General features: G+C 50.1%; 1 protein-coding gene across 1 annotated transcript in view; it reads left to right on the top strand.

Annotated features, from left to right (window-relative positions):
- LOC126262651 (eEF1A lysine and N-terminal methyltransferase homolog) overlaps positions 1–9,906 on the top strand; it is an 85,953-nt gene extending 76,047 nt beyond the window's left edge. The window contains exon 11 of the mRNA XM_049959420.1: positions 7,944–9,906. Coding sequence (XP_049815377.1) covers positions 7,944–8,227 — 284 coding nt within the window. The 3' untranslated portion in view covers positions 8,228–9,906. The remainder of the gene's footprint in view (positions 1–7,943) is intronic.
- The last annotated feature ends 10,176 nt before the right edge of the window (positions 9,907–20,082 follow it).

Genomic DNA, 20,082 nt, shown 5'->3' with positions numbered 1-20,082 from the left:
ATTAGCCACACATCATGCCAGTAAATGCCAAACGACACCTCGCTCGGTGTAAGGAGCATAAATATTGGACGATTGAACAGTGGAAAAGTGTTGTGTGGCGTGATGAATCATGGTACACAATGTGGCAATCCGATGGCAGGGTGTTGGTATGGCGAATGCCCGGTGAACGTCATCTGCCAGCGTGCATAGTGCCAACTGTAAAATTCATGATGTTTTAAACACCTTCTTGCTTCCCACTGTTGAAGAGCAATTCAGGGATGGCGATTGCATCTTTCAACATGATTGAGCCCCTGTTCATAATGCACGGCCTGTGGCGGAGTGGTTACACGGCAATGGCATCCCTGTAATGGACTGACCTGCACAGACTCCTGACCTGCATCCTGTAGAATACCTTTGAGACATTTTGGAGCGCAGACTTCGCACCAGGCTTCACCGACAGACATTGATACCTCTCCTCAGTGCAGCACTCTGCAGCCCATTCTTCACAAATCCCAAAGAAACCTTCTAGCACCTAATTGAACGTATGCCTGTGACAGTAGAAAATGTCATCAAGGCTAAGGGTGGGTCAACACCATATTAAATTCCAGCGTTACCGATGGAGGGCACCACGAACTTTTTTATGTCATTTTCAGCCAGGTATCCGGATACTTTTTATCACATGGTGTACTTCGGCTGCATTGTGTGTTAATCATTTGTTCCAGATCCACATTCTTGGAGATGTGTCCTGTCACACGAAGCCTTCTAACAATATTCGTGAAAGTAGTGCAGGTCAGAAATGTCTATTGGGATAACGCTGAGCATACAGTTGTGGCTCATGTGCCACTTTGGTGACATTCTCCATAAAATAACATGTCAACCACTACTTCATTTGTGAAAATCATGTTGAATGCATAGAACAGATGGACAGGTAAATTAATATCAGGTTTACAACTCAACATCAGTTACAGTGTACACATTGAGCCAGTTACAGTCTACAGTACATAAATGCTACTTGCATATACATACCTCCACACAGATAATCCCACTTTGTAGTGAGACCCACACAATGCCAATTGCAGTCCGTTCCAGTGCACAGCAGCAGAGGTGAGTGGTTAGTGTAACAGGTCAACCTACACTGACTATTACTATTCTATATTGTATATGTATATAAATAAAACACTCAAGAGGAAAACCATTATGTACAGATCAATTTTTGTGGCAGGAAACCCTATTATTACTTTGGGCTCTCATGATAACAGTGATCATAAGATTATGTACATCAATCCTATCACGATTACGAGCAATGTGGGATTCACACTTCCATCTAGGGATGTGCAGTAGCAGTGCATTCCAGTCATTTCAATGTAGTTGACTTCATGTGATACAACCAACGCCATTCTTTTTGTGATTTATCAATTTATTGATTTATAAGAAACCCCGTCTCTCCGCCCCACTCGCCGTCTCTCCGCCCCACTCGCCGTCTCTCCGCCCCACTCGCCGTCTCTCCGCCCCACTCGCCGTCTCTCCGCCCCACTCGCCGTCTCTCCGCCCCACTCGCCGTCTCTCCGCCCCACTCGCCGTCTCTCCGCCCCACTCGCCGTCTCTCCGCCCCACTCGCCGTCTCTCCGCCCCACTCGCCGTCTCTCCGCCCCACTCGCCGTCTCTCCGCCCCACTCGCCGTCTCTCCGCCCCACTCGCCGTCTCTCCGCCCCACTCGCCGTCTCTCCGCCCCACTCGCCGTCTCTCCGCCCCACTCGCCGTCTCTCCGCCCCACTCGCCGTCTCTCCGCCCCACTCGCCGCCTCTCCGCCCCACTCGCCGCCTCTCCGCCCCACTCGCCGCCTCTCCGCCCCACTCGCCGCCTCTCCGCCCCACTCGCCGCCTCTCCGCCCCACTCGCCGCCTCTCCGCCCCACTCGCCGCCTCTCCGCACTCGCCGCTCGCCACTCGCCGCCTCTCCGCCCCACTCGCCGCCTCTCCGCCCCACTCGCCGCCTCTCCGCCCCACTCGCCGCCTCTCCGCCCCACTCGCCGCCTCTCCGCCCCACTCGCCGCCTCTCCGCCCCACTCGCCGCCTCTCCGCCCCACTCGCCGCCTCTCCGCCCCACTCGCCGCCTCTCCGCCCCACTCGCCGCCTCTCCGCCCCACTCGCCGCCTCTCCGCCCCACTCGCCGCCTCTCCGCCCCACTCGCCGCCTCTCCGCCCCACTCGCCGCCTCTCCGCCCCACTCGCCGCCTCTCCGCCCCACTCGCCGCCTCTCCGCCCCACTCGCCGCCTCTCCGCCCCACTCGCCGCCTCTCCGCCCCACTCGCCGCCTCTCCGCCCCACTCGCCGCCTCTCCGCCCCACTCGCCGCCTCTCCGCCCCACTCGCCGCCTCTCCGCCCCACTCGCCGCCTCTCCGCCCCACTCGCCGCCTCTCCGCCCCACTCGCCGCCTCTCCGCCCCACTCGCCGCCTCTCCGCCCCACTCGCCGCCTCTCCGCCCCACTCGCCGCCTCTCCGCCCCACTCGCCGCCTCTCCGCCCCTCCCTCGCCGCCTCTCCGCCCCTCCCTCGCCGCCTCTCCGCCCCTCCCTCGCCGCCTCTCCGCCCCTCCCTCGCCGCCTCTCCGCCCCTCCCTCGCCGCCTCTCCGCCCCTCCCTCGCCGCCTCTCCGCCCCTCCCTCGCCGCCTCTCCGCCCCTCCCTCGCCGCCTCTCCGCCCCTCCCTCGCCGCCTCTCCGCCCCTCCCTCGCCGCCTCTCCGCCCCTCCCTCGCCGCCTCTCCGCCCCTCCCTCGCCGCCTCTCCGCCCCTCCCTCGCCGCCTCTCCGCCCCTCCCTCGCCGCCTCTCCGCCCCTCCCTCGCCGCCTCTCCGCCCCTCCCTCGCCGCCTCTCCGCCCCTCCCTCGCCGCCTCTCCGCCCCTCCCTCGCCGCCTCTCCGCCCCTCCCTCGCCGCCTCTCCGCCCCTCCCTCGCCGCCTCTCCGCCCCTCCCTCGCCGCCTCTCCGCCCCTCCCTCGCCGCCTCTCCGCCCCTCCCTCGCCGCCTCTCCGCCCCTCCCTCGCCGCCTCTCCGCCCCTCCCTCGCCGCCTCTCCGCCCCTCCCTCGCCGCCTCTCCGCCCCTCCCTCGCCGCCTCTCCGCCCCTCCCTCGCCGCCTCTCCGCCCCTCCCTCGCCGCCTCTCCGCCCCTCCCTCGCCGCCTCTCCGCCCCTCCCTCGCCGCCTCTCCGCCCCTCCCTCGCCGCCTCTCCGCCCCTCCCTCGCCGCCTCTCCGCCCCTCCCTCGCCGCCTCTCCGCCCCTCCCTCGCCGCCTCTCCGCCCCTCCCTCGCCGCCTCTCCGCCCCTCCCTCGCCGCCTCTCCGCCCCTCCCTCGCCGCCTCTCCGCCCCTCCCTCGCCGCCTCTCCGCCCCTCCCTCGCCGCCTCTCCGCCCCTCCCTCGCCGCCTCTCCGCCCCTCCCTCGCCGCCTCTCCGCCCCTCCCTCGCCGCCTCTCCGCCCCTCCCTCGCCGCCTCTCCGCCCCTCCCTCGCCGCCTCTCCGCCCCTCCCTCGCCGCCTCTCCGCCCCTCCCTCGCCGCCTCTCCGCCCCTCCCTCGCCGCCTCTCCGCCCCTCCCTCGCCGCCTCTCCGCCCCTCCCTCGCCGCCTCTCCGCCCCTCCCTCGCCGCCTCTCCGCCCCTCCCTCGCCGCCTCTCCGCCCCTCCCTCGCCGCCTCTCCGCCCCTCCCTCGCCGCCTCTCCGCCCCTCCCTCGCCGCCTCTCCGCCCCTCCCTCGCCGCCTCTCCGCCCCTCCCTCGCCGCCTCTCCGCCCCTCCCTCGCCGCCTCTCCGCCCCTCCCTCGCCGCCTCTCCGCCCCTCCCTCGCCGCCTCTCCGCCCCTCCCTCGCCGCCTCTCCGCCCCTCCCTCGCCGCCTCTCCGCCCCTCCCTCGCCGCCTCTCCGCCCCTCCCTCGCCGCCTCTCCGCCCCTCCCTCGCCGCCTCTCCGCCCCTCCCTCGCCGCCTCTCCGCCCCTCCCTCGCCGCCTCTCCGCCCCTCCCTCGCCGCCTCTCCGCCCCTCCCTCGCCGCCTCTCCGCCCCTCCCTCGCCGCCTCTCCGCCCCCTCTCCGCCCCTCCCTCGCCGCCTCTCCGCCCCTCCCTCGCCGCCTCTCCGCCCCTCCCTCGCCGCCTCTCCGCCCCTCCCTCGCCGCCTCTCCGCCCCTCCCTCGCCGCCTCTCCGCCCCTCCCTCGCCGCCTCTCCGCCCCTCCCTCGCCGCCTCTCCGCCCCTCCCTCGCCGCCTCTCCGCCCCTCCCTCGCCGCCTCTCCGCCCCTCCCTCGCCGCCTCTCCGCCCCTCCCTCGCCGCCTCTCCGCCCCTCCCTCGCCGCCTCTCCGCCCCTCCCTCGCCGCCTCTCCGCCCCTCCCTCGCCGCCTCTCCGCCCCTCCCTCGCCGCCTCTCCGCCCCTCCCTCGCCGCCTCTCCGCCCCTCCCTCGCCGCCTCTCCGCCCCTCCCTCGCCGCCTCTCCGCCCCTCCCTCGCCGCCTCTCCGCCCCTCCCTCGCCGCCTCTCCGCCCCTCCCTCGCCGCCTCTCCGCCCCTCCCTCGCCGCCTCTCCGCCCCTCCCTCGCCGCCTCTCCGCCCCTCCCTCGCCGCCTCTCCGCCCCTCCCTCGCCGCCTCTCCGCCCCTCCCTCGCCGCCTCTCCGCCCCTCCCTCGCCGCCTCTCCGCCCCTCCCTCGCCGCCTCTCCGCCCCTCCCTCGCCGCCTCTCCGCCCCTCCCTCGCCGCCTCTCCGCCCCTCCCTCGCCGCCTCTCCGCCCCTCCCTCGCCGCCTCTCCGCCCCTCCCTCGCCGCCTCTCCGCCCCTCCCTCGCCGCCTCTCCGCCCCTCCCTCGCCGCCTCTCCGCCCCTCCCTCGCCGCCTCTCCGCCCCTCCCTCGCCGCCTCTCCGCCCCTCCCTCGCCGCCTCTCCGCCCCTCCCTCGCCGCCTCTCCGCCCCTCCCTCGCCGCCTCTCCGCCCCTCCCTCGCCGCCTCTCCGCCCCTCCCTCGCCGCCTCTCCGCCCCTCCCTCGCCGCCTCTCCGCCCCTCCCTCGCCGCCTCTCCGCCCCTCCCTCGCCGCCTCTCCGCCCCTCCCTCGCCGCCTCTCCGCCCCTCCCTCGCCGCCTCTCCGCCCCTCCCTCGCCGCCTCTCCGCCCCTCCCTCGCCGCCTCTCCGCCCCTCCCTCGCCGCCTCTCCGCCCCTCCCTCGCCGCCTCTCCGCCCCTCCCTCGCCGCCTCTCCGCCCCTCCCTCGCCGCCTCTCCGCCCCTCCCTCGCCGCCTCTCCGCCCCTCCCTCGCCGCCTCTCCGCCCCTCCCTCGCCGCCTCTCCGCCCCTCCCTCGCCGCCTCTCCGCCCCTCCCTCGCCGCCTCTCCGCCCCTCCCTCGCCGCCTCTCCGCCCCTCCCTCGCCGCCTCTCCGCCCCTCCCTCGCCGCCTCTCCGCCCCTCCCTCGCCGCCTCTCCGCCCCTCCCTCGCCGCCTCTCCGCCCCTCCCTCGCCGCCTCTCCGCCCCTCCCTCGCCGCCTCTCCGCCCCTCCCTCGCCGCCTCTCCGCCCCTCCCTCGCCGCCTCTCCGCCCCTCCCTCGCCGCCTCTCCGCCCCTCCCTCGCCGCCTCTCCGCCCCTCCCTCGCCGCCTCTCCGCCCCTCCCTCGCCGCCTCTCCGCCCCTCCCTCGCCGCCTCTCCGCCCCTCCCTCGCCGCCTCTCCGCCCCTCCCTCGCCGCCTCTCCGCCCCTCCCTCGCCGCCTCTCCGCCCCTCCCTCGCCGCCTCTCCGCCCCTCCCTCGCCGCCTCTCCGCCCCTCCCTCGCCGCCTCTCCGCCCCTCCCTCGCCGCCTCTCCGCCCCTCCCTCGCCGCCTCTCCGCCCCTCCCTCGCCGCCTCTCCGCCCCTCCCTCGCCGCCTCTCCGCCCCTCCCTCGCCGCCTCTCCGCCCCTCCCTCGCCGCCTCTCCGCCCCTCCCTCGCCGCCTCTCCGCCCCTCCCTCGCCGCCTCTCCGCCCCTCCCTCGCCGCCTCTCCGCCCCTCCCTCGCCGCCTCTCCGCCCCTCCCTCGCCGCCTCTCCGCCCCTCCCTCGCCGCCTCTCCGCCCCTCCCTCGCCGCCTCTCCGCCCCTCCCTCGCCGCCTCTCCGCCCCTCCCTCGCCGCCTCTCCGCCCCTCCCTCGCCGACTCTCCGCCCCTCCCTCGCCGACTCTCCGCCCCTCCCTCGCCGACTCTCCGCCCCTCCCTCGCCGACTCTCCGCCCCTCCCTCGCCGACTCTCCGCCCCTCCCTCGCCGACTCTCCGCCCCTCCCTCGCCGACTCTCCGCCCCTCCCTCGCCGACTCTCCGCCCCTCCCTCGCCGACTCTCCGCCCCTCCCTCGCCGACTCTCCGCCCCTCCCTCGCCGACTCTCCGCCCCTCCCTCGCCGACTCTCCGCCCCTCCCTCGCCGACTCTCCGCCCCTCCCTCGCCGACTCTCCGCCCCTCCCTCGCCGACTCTCCGCCCCTCCCTCGCCGACTCTCCGCCCCTCCCTCGCCGACTCTCCGCCCCTCCCTCGCCGACTCTCCGCCCCTCCCTCGCCGACTCTCCGCCCCTCCCTCGCCGACTCTCCGCCCCTCCCTCGCCGACTCTCCGCCCCTCCCTCGCCGACTCTCCGCCCCTCCCTCGCCGACTCTCCGCCCCTCCCTCGCCGACTCTCCGCCCCTCCCTCGCCGACTCTCCGCCCCTCCCTCGCCGACTCTCCGCCCCTCCCTCGCCGACTCTCCGCCCCTCCCTCGCCGACTCTCCGCCCCTCCCTCGCCGACTCTCCGCCCCTCCCTCGCCGACTCTCCGCCCCTCCCTCGCCGACTCTCCGCCCCTCCCTCGCCGACTCTCCGCCCCTCCCTCGCCGACTCTCCGCCCCTCCCTCGCCGACTCTCCGCCCCTCCCTCGCCGACTCTCCGCCCCTCCCTCGCCGACTCTCCGCCCCTCCCTCGCCGACTCTCCTAATGAGCCATCATGTTATGACCACCTGCTTAACAGGTTGTGTATCCATCTTCAGAATGAAATACATCACTTTACAAATATCAGGGATCCAACTGTTTGTTGGTAGGCTTGTAGGAAGATTATATGTCTATGCACAGGTCATGTAAATAATGGGCCACTGATCCACTTACATGGTGATAACCCCCAATAGTGAGTCAAATGGTTCCAAAGCATTTACATCAGGCGATAATTCATGATGACGTTGGGTCAACTTGTGAATAAACATTGTGATCTTTTGTCAGATATGCCGCATATCACCATCTGTCCTACTTTACAGAACAGACAAGCCTCCAAACACAACCTTCTGTGAGGAATCATGGATGTCTAACCACTTAGTGTCTGGTGGTAGTTTCACTGTCCTAACCCTTTCCACAAATACTTAAGACAGTAGTACATGAACATCAACCAGCTTTGCTGTTTTCAAGGGCCACATAATGTTTTTAAGGTGGGCAGTGGGATAGGTACTCACCCTCCCTCCCACTTGCAGTTCCCCTTGCATGGCTTTCTACTTCCCCTTACATGCAGATAGCTGCTCAGGCTACAAATATCTGATTATACTCTTAAAGGGTCATTAAATGTGGCAAAAAGTTGAAAGTACTTCAGAAATATTTTAGGATATGTCAGTGTTGCAGGTACAGTATGCGCGCATTATCCTACAATAACATTTGTCAGTTTAAAATGCAACAGAATTGCATCATTGGCTTAACGCATTTTTTATGTGCGAGTGTGTGCCATTTCTTCTAATGTTTGATTAATTATGAAAATATCTAGTTTGACCAATACAAAATCAGTAGTGAAGGTCCCAAAATCTTTCTTCTGAGTTTGTTATGTAATGAATGAAGCATCCATGGTTCTAAATCTCACTATAGTACAGTAACAAGATGTGTATAGTTAATGCTATGTTAAGTAATATATTTCACAAAAATTTTCCTTTATTTCAGAGCAAGTCCTTGTTGTTTTATAATTTTGCAAGTACAGCAATTTCTTCTGTGTTAGGGTTCTTCGTGCTGAATCTTGTGTGCCGAAATGTGGATTTGAGGATGCAGGCACTCAAGAACCTCACTGCAGTCTTCGACTCTGTAAGCTCTTTCAAACTTGAACAAGAAGTTAGTGAAATAGTGTTTTGTTGTGGCTTTAAGGTTGTAACTGGTGATGAGTGGCGTAGTTTGATTGAAGCTGCTGCGGTAAAAGTTAATGCTCTTGCAAAGAAGCGAAAATTGCAGGCAGATAATTTGGTCGATGTCACTAACCTTGTCAGTTCCCTTCAAATTAGTACATGAATCCTGAAGAAGTAATTGAAATAGCTGTTAAAACATCGTGACTTGCATTGTTGTGATAAAAGTACATACTGTGGAGTTTCAAAGCTATACTGAAAGTCAAAGCTGATGACATTACATTGTGTCATGTATAAATGTATGTGTTTCATAATTTGTGTGGCTGTTAGTAGTCACAGGTTTGTAGATAGTTTTCTATTCTGATTTGTAAATTTGTAATTAGACATATATGTCAGCAGAATTATTGTTTGTCAACTTTTGTATATTGTTGAATGGAAAAGAATGTTATTAAACAGAGTACAAAGTGGGTGATCACAGTTCATTGTGTTTTGTACAGTAGTATTACAGTGAAGTTGCAGAGCTAGTGTGTCATTTGTCTATCTTCTATCACCTGCTTAAATGACATAGTGTTGCCCCCTGCACTTACCAGAATGTCACTGTTCAGGAAATTCAAAATGGTAATAAGAAAAGGTAAAACAAGACTATAGAATGTTACCTTGGCATAATTTTTTGAGAAGATGGAGCTTAGAACAGATGAACAGTGCAAAATGGAAAGAAAGTGTTCTCACATGGTGCTGTATGTATGATTGCATCTTAAGTTATAAAATATCTCATTGAAATGTTATAGACTTACCTGTTAGTTCTCTCCTCATAGCATTTAATGTTTAAATGATTTGATCTACCTATAAGACACACATAAGAATTCTGGCATGGCTTATTGATGTGTAACATCTTTAACCATTAGTCTTTGTATTGTTATTTGTTTATGTTCAGTTTATTACAAAAATTAATGTGTTTGGAATTACTGCAAGTTCATTTTAATGCTGCATTGCACATACAGTAAAATGGAAGTTTTCAACTACTAAGGTGTGTCTGCCATGGTACACAATGGTGTCCATCTGTAAGAATTTCTGATTACAGTAACTGATGTAGAATGAAGAGGTTATGTGTTGCTACATAGGTATTAATTTTGAAAAGTCAAGGAGAAGTCTTCCAAATTATAATGCTAGTATGAGTTTTCGAGATTTACAGACTGGCCTCGCCTTCATAAATTTGCAGACACGATTATATGCACCTTATACTTTTGCTGTGATGATCACACTTTATCTGCTCCATTCTATTAAACCTTGTATGTTGCATTCTCCCTGGCTCTGTAACAGTAATATAGTTTGCACTATATTTGAGATTGTAGGTATATTTTTTGTGGGGAGGTTCCTGGAGGACACAGAGAGTGAGAAATGGAAGTGATTCTACTAAATAGTTTATAATTATTGGAATGAGACTGATTTTTTGGCCTGATGCATAATGAAAGTAGTCAGTTTGCAGAATTTGTGTGCGCTTCAAAATTGTAAATACCTTACAGTGAATGGATTTATGTTAGAAGTTGAGAAATCTTCATTGTATTCATTTCATCTTTATGTGAAGAAAAGCTTTAATATTTCATCCTCTGCAAATTCTCAGGAAGTGTTTGACTTACACTGCAGATCATGGAAAATAGCTACTACTGACATTGAATTTAGCATAATTCCACCTTTCATAAGACTTGAGGGATAGAACAGAATAAGTAAATATTACAAAATTTCTGAATGTTTTTGATGTTCTAGATTGTTAAAATTGTAAAAACAAATATTTAAAAATCATAACAAATGTTTCCTGTTATTTCAGCACAATTTTCACTTATCTTGCCATCAGCAACATATAATGAAAATTATTCTTGTAGCTGAAATAATGGCAACAAAGATGAGTGATTTTTCTGTCATATAAATGTGAAAAAGAATAAATGTGTGCTTCACAAAGATTTTGCTAAAAGCATTAAGTATTTCACCTACACACACACACACACACACACACACACACACACACACACACACACACACACATTAGCCGGACACTGTTACTTATGTGGAATACATTTTAAGGTGTGTGGTCCAGGTACATCAAAAAAGTGTTACAGAAAGCTGTTTACATGTAAACGGTTGTGAAGAAATGGGCTATTCCCAAAGTAGTAACTAGCCTCAGGATGTTGTTCATATTGCAGAAGTGCTAATTATGTGAAAACTATAAAGTGTACAGTGATATACTAAACTAAAATTGACCTGTAGCATGTAGATATCAGTTCAGTCTTACACAATCTTCAGTGCATAAAATACCTCTCAGATATCTGGGTTGGAGGAATGAATGAGAACTACCAATGTTAACATTAAATACACCTAAAGTAAGTTACTCTCCTCTACATAAAGGTTTTTAGTTTTTCCAGCAACAGTTGTTTTATATTGTCAAAGTTTGCACCCTAATAAATGACACTGTTGGATACATAGGCCAATAAGACGCCACATTGCCCATAGGCATAGCCCTTGTTGTTTATTGCCTACCTCTGCTGGCTCTGACAACATAAGAGCCCTCAAATTGTTCAAGATGTAATTTATCTAAAATGACATAATTATTTTTTTTTTTTTTTTTTTTTTTTTGCATTTCACCATAGACACTTTCAAATTTGACTCCAAATGAGAGAACACTTTCAGATAAGTGAATGTTGATAACCAGATTGAAGTTTTAAACATGGCTGCGTTGTCAGTGACCGTTACAACGTGAAATTAAAGCAGTAAACAGCCCTCAGTCGCAAAATGAAGTCCTTTGTGACCGAGGGCTTTTTATTGCTTTAACAACCAGATTGTTAGTTAAAAAGTTCAATAGACTAGTACAGATTGTGACATAACGTGGCCACTTCATGGCCATCCGCATAGGTTTATCCAAGAGGGGATAAGGTTCATTTTTGAATACATCAGATTAGTTGAGTTTGAGAATTTGTCATGCCCCAAGAAATAATTTGACTGGAAGGACACTTGAACTTTTGCTAGTTACACAGTCAATATTTTTAAAGTACTATAGATTACTTCTATAAGTTAAAGGTAAGCACATTGCGTTATATTATCAACATTATTATGGGTGTAGCAAACGTTTGGAAACAACCATCAAAATTAGCTGGTAGAACAAATTCTTAAACTAAAAAGTAAATAAATAAAATAAAAAGCATACGAGGTGCATTCAAGTTCTAAGGCCTCCGATTTTTTTTCTAATTAACTACTCACCCGAAATCGATGAAACTGGCGTTACTTCTCAACGTAATCGCCCTGCAGACGTACACATTTTTCACAACGCTGACGCCATGATTCCATGGCAGCGGCGAAGGCTTCTTTAGGAGTCTGTTTTGACCACTGGAAAATCACTGAGGCAATAGCAGCATGGCTGGTGAATGTGTGGCCACGGAGAGTGTCTTTCATTGTTGGAAAAAGCCAAACGTCACTAGGAGCCAGGTCAGGTGAGTAGGGAGAATGAGGAATCGCTTCAAAGTTGTTATCACGAAGAAACTGTCGAGTAACATTAGCTCGATGTGCGGGTGCGATGTCTTGGTGAAACAGCACACGCGCAGCCCTTCCCGGACGATTTTGTTGCAGTGCAGGAAGGAATTTGTTCTTCAAAACATTTTCGTAGGACGCACCTGTTACCGTAGTACCCTTTGGAACGCGATGGGTAAGGATTACGCCCTCGCTGTCCCAGAACATGGACACCATCATTTTTTCAGCACTGGCGGTTACCCGAAATTTTTTTGGTGGCGGTGAATCTGTGTGCTTCCATTGAGCTGACTGGCGCTTTGTTTCTGGATTGAAAAATGGCATCCACGTCTCATCCACGTCTCATCCATTGTCACAACCGACGAAAAGAAAGTCCAATTCGTGCTGTCGTTGCGCGTCAACATTGCTTGGCAACATGCCACACGGGCAGCCATGTGGTCGTCCGTCAGCATTCGTGGCACCCACCTGGATGGCACTTTTCGCATTTTCAGGTCGTCATGCAGGATTATGTGCACAGAACCCACAGAAATGCCAACTCTGGAGGCGATCTGTTCAACAGCCATTCGGCGATCCCCCAAAACAATTCTCTCCACTTTCTCGATCATGTCGTCAGACCGGCTTGTGCGAGCCCGAGGTTGTTTAGGTTTGTTGTCACACGATGTTCTGCCTTCATTAAACTGTTGCACCCACGAACGCACTTTCGACACATCCATAACTCCATCACCACATGTCTCCTTCAACTGTCGATGAATTTCAATTGGTTTCACACCACGCAAATTCAGAAAACGAATGATTGCACGCTGTTCAAGTAAGGAAAACGTCGCCATTTTAAGTATTTAAAACAGTTCTCATTCTCGCCGCTGGCGGTAAAATTCCATCTGCCGTACGGTGCTGCCATCTCTGGGACGTATTGACAATGAACGTGGCCTCATTTTAAAACAATGCGCATGTTTCTATCTCTTTCCAGTCCGGAGAAAAAAAATCGGAGGCCTTAGAACTTGAATGCACCTCGTACATCCAATTGTCTCTGATCTGCAATTTCGCTCGGTATTGTGTAACATGGCAATTGGACCAATGAACTCAGTGGTTGGGAGTCATGCAGGGCTGCACTCCATTTAGCTTAAGAAGGTCCAGCACCTTTTCAGTCATGATATGTCACTATTTTTTCCTGCTGTTACAACAGAAATTTATATCTTTCTTGGATCTGCTGATGAATACACCTGTGTACAGCATGACTGTGTTCTTCATACACTAATACAGTCACTCAACCATGTAAAACTGAATGAAGTCCCAGCAAACCTTGGTGGATGAAATGCAAACTTACTGTTGAGATTAAGATGTGCACAAGCTAAGGGACAATTCTTGTGGGAATTGGGGATGTATAAAGCAGCCATACTTGTAATGTGCTAGGTGTAGGAAGTGTCTGATTCTGTAGCTCAAAAGGGCTGTGCTAGAAAGAAATACAGAAAAGTCAGGTACTGTATTTCAGTGATGTTCTGTAAAGGATGACATTCCCAAAGATTTGAAAACAATGCCGAAACTGCTGCCTCAACAGGAGAACAATATAATTTCCCTTGAACAACCTGTTTGCCAAACAATGTTGTATTTACTAAAGCCACAGTGTTCTCTTCCATGCAGTTAAGTAGAATCAGAGACAATCATTCCTTGAAATGAGAATTTTGAAATTAATAAAGTCCACAGTGGCAATTGCCCCCTGTTACGGACACCTGTGGCCATTTACTTTGAGAGCGTTGCTGCATATTAAACAGTGTACTCTGTTAATGGTTGTTAATGGTGTTCTACAAATCCAATTTTCAATTACCTCATCAGCAAAAAAGTTGCTTCAAACAGATTGGCACAATAAACACATTATGAATTCTGCAAAATAAATAAAAAAATAAATTCAAACCTGAAGTAAATGAAAGATAAGGATGCAACATTCTCACTCAGACACAACCCATCACTATTGAATTCATCATTCCACAAATTAATTTATTAAGTAAGTGATTTAATTGACTTATGGAACTGGAATCACATCCAGACAAAACATGGTTCAGATTATTTTCCAGGCTTTTAGAATTAAGTTTCCTGTGATTTAAGAAAATTACTTCAAGTAAAGGACAGGATGATTCTTTTGACAGGATCACAGCACAATTTCTTGCCCCAGTGCTTCTGCTATGTAAGTCTGTGATCCATCCCTGATATTTGATGGTTGTAACTGGCAACTTTCAAAGCCATTGGTTACTTTTTCAGGCAGAAGGATTGAAGTGGAAGGAAGACTGATGAAGAAAAAGGACTGGAGAGGTCTATGACGACTTTCCTTCTCATCCAGTGCAGTAAGTCTCTCCCCCCCCCCCCTCCCGCCCCCCCAAATCTGTGGTTCTCAGTGACTTTCCCAAAATGTACCCCTTTCCCTACACCTCTCCAGTCCTTTTCCTTCATCCCTCTTCCTTCCTCTTCACCCTTTCTGCCTGAAGGAGCCACTGGCTTCGAAAGCTTGCCAATTACAACCATCCTTTGTGTGTCTGTTGTGCCACTGCTTGGTGAGAAGATTTTTTATCTATCCCATAAAATTATTTATATATCTAAAAACAAAGATGATGTGACTTACCAAATGAAAGTGCTGGCAGGTCGACAGACACACAAACAAACACAAACATACACACAAAATTCAAGCTTTCGCAACAAACTGTTGCCTCATCAGGAAAGAGGGAAGGAGAGGGAAAGACAAAAGGATGTGGGTTTTAAGGGAGAGGGTAAGGAGTCATGCCAATCCCGGGAGTGGAAAGACTTACCTTAGGGGAAAAAGGACGGGTATACACTTGCACGCACACACACACACACATCCATCCACACATATATATCCGCTCCCGGGATTGGAATGACTCCTTACCCTCTCCCCTAAAACCCACATCCTTTCGTCTTTCCCTCTCCTTCCCTCTTTCCTGATGAGGCAACAGTTTGTTGCGAAAGCTTGAATTTTGTGTGTATGTTTGTGTTCGTTTGTGTGTCTGTCGACCTGCCAGCACTTTCATTTGGTAAGTCACATCATCTTTGTTTTTAGATATATTTTTCCTACGTGGAATGTTTCCCTCTATTATAACCATTAAATTATTTTGTCAATAATTGATTGTTCCCATTGTTAAATTATCCCTGGTGTTTGAGATGATAAAGAGTTTATCTCCCTTCTTTTCATTTCTCCTGTTTATTTTCAGTCAACTTGGAAATAAAGGTATTAATTTCACGTTTGAATATTATTACTATGATTTCCATGGTGTTAACAAATATGAAAGAGAATGTTGATGAAGATGAAATGGGAGATACTATACTGCGGGAAGAGTTTGACAGAGCACTGAAAGACCAAAGTCGAAACAAGGCCCCAGGAGTAGACAACATTCCATTAGAACTACTGGCAGCCTTGGGAGAGCCAGTCCTGACAAAACTCTACCATCTGGTGAGCAAGATGTAGGAGACCAGCGAAATACTGTCAGACTTCAAGAAGAATATAATAATTCCAATCCCAAAGAAAGCAGGTGTTGACAGATGTGAAAATTACCTAACTATCAGTTTAATAAGTCACAGTTGTAAAATACTATCACGAATTCTTTACAGACAAATGGAAAAACTGGTAGAAGCCGACCTCGGGGAAAATCAGTTTGGATTCCGTAGAAATATTGGAACACGTGAGGCAATACTGACCTTACGACTTGAAAGATTAAGGCAAGGCAAACCAACGTACCTAGCATTTGTAGACTTAGAGAAAGCTTTTGACAACGTTAACTGGAATACTCTTTTTTCAAATTCTGAAGGTGGCCAGGGGAAAATCCAGGGAGCTAAAGGCTATTTACAATTTGTACAAAAAACAGATGGCAGTTACAAGAATCGAGGGACATGAAAGGGAAGCAGTGGTTGGGAAGGGAGTGAGACAGGGTTGTAGTCTCTCCCCAATGTTATTCAATCTGTATATTGAGCAAACAGTAAAGGAAACAAAAGAAAAATTCAGAGTAGGTATTAAAATCCGTGGAAAAGAAATAAAAACTTTGAGGTTCGCCGATGACATTGTAATTCTGTCAGACGGCAAAGGACTTGGAAGAGCAGTTGAACGGAATGGACAGTGTCTTGAAAGGAGGGTATAAGATGAACATCAACAAAAGAAAAACGAGGATAAGGGAATGTAGTCAAATTAAATCGAGTGATGCTGAGGGGATTAGATTAGGAAATGAGACACTTAAAGTAGTAAAGGAGTTTTGCTATTTGGGGAGCAAAATAACTGATAATGGTCGAAGCAGAGAGGATATAAAATGTAGACTGGCAATGGCAAGGAAAGCATTTCTGAAGAAGAGGAATTTGTTAACATAGAGTATAGATTTAAATGTCAGGAAGGCGTTTCTGAAAGTATTTGTATGGAGTGTAGCCATTTATGGAAGTGAAACGTGGATGATAAATAGTTTGGACAAGAAGAGAATAGCTTTCAAAATGTGGTGCTACAGAAGAATGCTGAAGATCAGAGGAGTAGATCACTTACCTAATGAGGATGTATTGAATAGGATTGGGGAGAAGAGGGGTTTGTGGCTCAACTTGACTAGAAGAATGGATCGGTTGATAGGGCATATAGTGAGGCATCAAGGGATCACCAATTTGGTATTGGAGGGCAGCGTGGAGGGTAAAAATCGTAGAGGGAGACCAAGAGATGAATACACTAAGCAAATTCAGAAGGATGTACCGGTAGGTTGCAGTAGGTACTGGGAGATGAAGAAGCTTGCACAGGATAGAGTAGCATGGAGAACTGCATCAAACCAGTCTTCGGACTGAAGACAACAACAACAACAACAACAACAAATATTCATGTAAAAATCACCACATGCACATATTATTTTTCATCTTTCAACACCTAGTACCATTAATAAGTTCTGATTTTTGATACTTGGAAAATATTAACTTTTTAATTGTTAACAAAATTGTGTAAACCAGGGACATCATTAAATCTTTGTTTTAAATCTAGTTCTGAAAATGAAGCAAATACAAATATACGTAAAACTACCTACTTCCTTTTGAACCACAAGTTGTGCAACATTCAGATGTGATTATTTTAAATCACTTCTTATGCATGGTGAACTTCTTAACATCATTGAAGTTTCTTTGTGATAGTATTTTTTTTTTTTTCATTTACTTATTGAAATGTCCACACATTTCATTTGTGGACTGAGTATGGGACAAAGAAATTATTATACTTTTTGTTATGTCATAATTATTCTAGTACTGTTTACATAAAGTCATCCTTATGCTTTTTTTAAAGAGTTTCTACACATTCACAGACTATTGGTTTACATAAGTTATTTGTAGGGTTTGTACACTACAAAGTTTTCATGCACCACAGGAGAGATTTACAGAATTAATAGTGTAATGCATGCCATACAAAATTGAGACTTCTTGATCCCAATCATGTGTAAAAATTATGCTAACATCTTAAACAATTTAATTGGAAACAAAAGTTTATGAAACGTTATAAAAGTGAATTACATCAGTTGCCAATGGACAGTGAAAAACTTCTAGAGATCAATGTAAGTCAACGTGCCCGGACTATGTCCTTGACAATGGTAATGGTGTTAAATTAGAGACAGGTCCAAGAGAAGATACAATTGTGAAAAACAGGAAAAGTTTACAAAATATAGACATTTTGTCTAAGAACACTAGTTTAAATGAAGCATAGGAAAATGGAGGAAATCAGCTAGGTCAACACAAAGGAGTCCATTTCAGGAATAAAAGGATTTTAATCTACCTGGTCATCCTGGCTTATTGTTTACCCTACCTCATTCCAGACAAATGTTGCAATGGCTCATTCAGCTGGGTTGTTACTGATATCATATTACACTTCTGTCCAACTGGGCAACAGTGTTTTTCCCGAAAGAAACAAGACTTTTACAGCATGAAGGTAGTTAAATGTATGCACAAGAGAGAATAGTCATTGTAATTTGTAAATAGTACTGCCAATTTAACTGTTTGGAGGTACTTCTGGATATTTACTTATATAGGTTGTCATTGGTGGGAGTGCCTGTGCCCAATAGAAATATAGGGCTTTCAAAGAGATTCTTAAGATTTCACAAGGCTCGAGCTTCTATGTGAATGAAAATAAAAATTCTGTGTAAGTTTGACCAATGAAACTAAATATAATCTGGGCACCAACTGTGGCAGGGATATCCCAGGTACATGTGGCTCGCTCATCATTCATTACCCAGTGTGCATTGAGCTGAGATGGCAAAAACATAGCAACAAACAGCATTTTGTGTTCACTGTCACAATGGGTGCAGTTTAGTTGCAAGTGCACACCATGTCCATAGTTAAGAGTACAGCACTGCACCTATGACTAGCTCAAAGCATTTGATAATACTAGTAGTTTCACACTTACGTAATGGGAAATTTACAGCTTCTATTTTAGTGCTCATTCAAGATGGAGAGTATATTGATCAAAGTTTTGCACATAGTTCACTGAAGTCTACTTACCATGCCAGCTAAGAGTTAGCCATTCCTTCTCTCTCTCTCTCTCTCTCTCTCTCTCTCTCTCTGTGTGTGTGTGTGTGTGTGTGTGTGTGTGTGTGTGTGTGTGTGTGTGTGTGTGTGTGTGTGTGTGTGGGGCATGTTTAATGGAGCTGTTTGTTTCAAATCATACATTCATTTGGTACAATAAACTGATGATAAACAATGTGAATTCATTTTGGGCATGGATATAGTATTTCTTCTGAATGGTTGGTATTCAGTAACGAGGCTTCATTCCATTTAAGTGGAAAATTGAGCCACCCTAACATAACAATGAGAAAAACAGCTACATACCACAGAAGAGTATGATAGAGATTTTCCAAAGCTTGTTATTTGCACCGTTTCCCTAGTGAAGATTTACAGCAACTTAGTTCTTGCAGAAAAAGCTCTTAAAGGACTCACATGCCTGGATGTGTTGAAGACCTGGTATACCTGCCATTGTAGGAACAAGCTGAAAATTTCATATTTTCAACAGGATGAAGCACCACTGCACTGGCACCTCCATGTAGTGGTTCCAAACATTTGGCAGTAGTCTCAAATGCATTGTTTGCTGCAGAGCTGCTGATCTTTTCATCTTCATCCTTCTCTTGCTCAATGCTATACTGTTACAAAACAAGATCACTAATATGATCATCATCAAGGTCTTCATCGGTTACAGCAGTTTCACCACCACCTTCTTCTAGTCAGTAGTTGTACAACATCAGAAGGCCAGATATAATTCTGAAGAGTTTGCTACTGTAAAGCTTTTTCTTTGATTGTAAAGCTTGAAAGTGCCGATCCCTTTGCTTCTCCTAACAAAACCAAATCCACAGTGTGTCATCCAAGAGCTCTCTCTCTCTCTCTCTCTCTCTCTCTCTCTCTCTCTCTCTCTCTCTCTCTCTCTCTCTCTCTCTCTTTTTTTTTTTTTTTTTTTTTTTTTTTTTTTTTTTTTTTTTTTTTTTTTTCACCAACTACAGTTACCAATAAAGTTAAAGATCCTTTGGTTCTTTTTCCGGTCTTAAATGGTTCTCAGTCCAACCCCCATTTCAGAGGCTAGTTTAGTAACTGACTCACCTTTGTTAGAACACTTAGTTTCTATTCAGCTGTGCACACAACACGTTTCCTTTTCCGATTAGTAGCAATTTTTAGTCTTTCATAATCCCTTGCACTATATAGTCACAACTTAATACCAAGTAAACTCTCTAAAACTAAATTGAAACTTTAAAATTAAAAGAAATACAGTAATAGACTTAAAAAGCACACAGGTAAACAGTAGACTGTAGAGTACAGTACAGTAACGTGAACAGCCTCGCAGTACAGTAGTCTGTTGTGTGACACAACCGGACACTTGTGACAGGAGTAAGACTGATCAACAATTCTGGCATGCTGTTTGGTTTTAAGTACAGAAAGATGGTTGAACATGTGGTCAGATAATCCGAGGACTCAGTTAATCGAAGGTGGGGTAATCAATCTTCTACTGTATGTGCATTTTACCCTAACAACTTTGGGTCAAGTGTGATGCTGCATAGCAACATCAGTGAATGGAGTAACACTAGTCATGCTTGCAACAATACATACTAAAGAGCCAAAGAAACTGGTACATGTGCCTAATATTATGTAGGGCCTCTGCAAGGATGCAGAAGTGCTGCAACATGATGTGGCATGGACTCGACTAATGTCTGAACTGGCACCATGAATCTTGCAGGGCTCTCCATAAATCCCTAAGAGTATGAGGGGCTGGAGATCTCTTCTGAACAGCATGTTGCAAGGCATCCAGATGTGCTGAGTTTTCATGTCTGGGGAGTTTGGTGGCTAGCGGAAGTATTTAAACTCGGAAGAGTGTTCCTGGAGTCACTCTGTAGCAGTTCTGGACATGTGGGGTGTCACATTGTCCTGTTGGAATTACCCAAGTCCATCGGAATGCACAATGGACATGAATAGATGTAGATGATGAGACAGGATGCTTATGTACGTGTCACCTGTCAGTTGTATCTG

Source organism: Schistocerca nitens, chromosome 6 (assembly GCF_023898315.1).
Source record: "Schistocerca nitens isolate TAMUIC-IGC-003100 chromosome 6, iqSchNite1.1, whole genome shotgun sequence".
Taxonomy (NCBI): Eukaryota; Metazoa; Arthropoda; class Insecta; order Orthoptera; family Acrididae; genus Schistocerca; species Schistocerca nitens.
The sequence above is the reverse complement of the archived record's forward strand: the minus strand, read 5'-3'. Positions and strand labels throughout refer to the sequence as shown.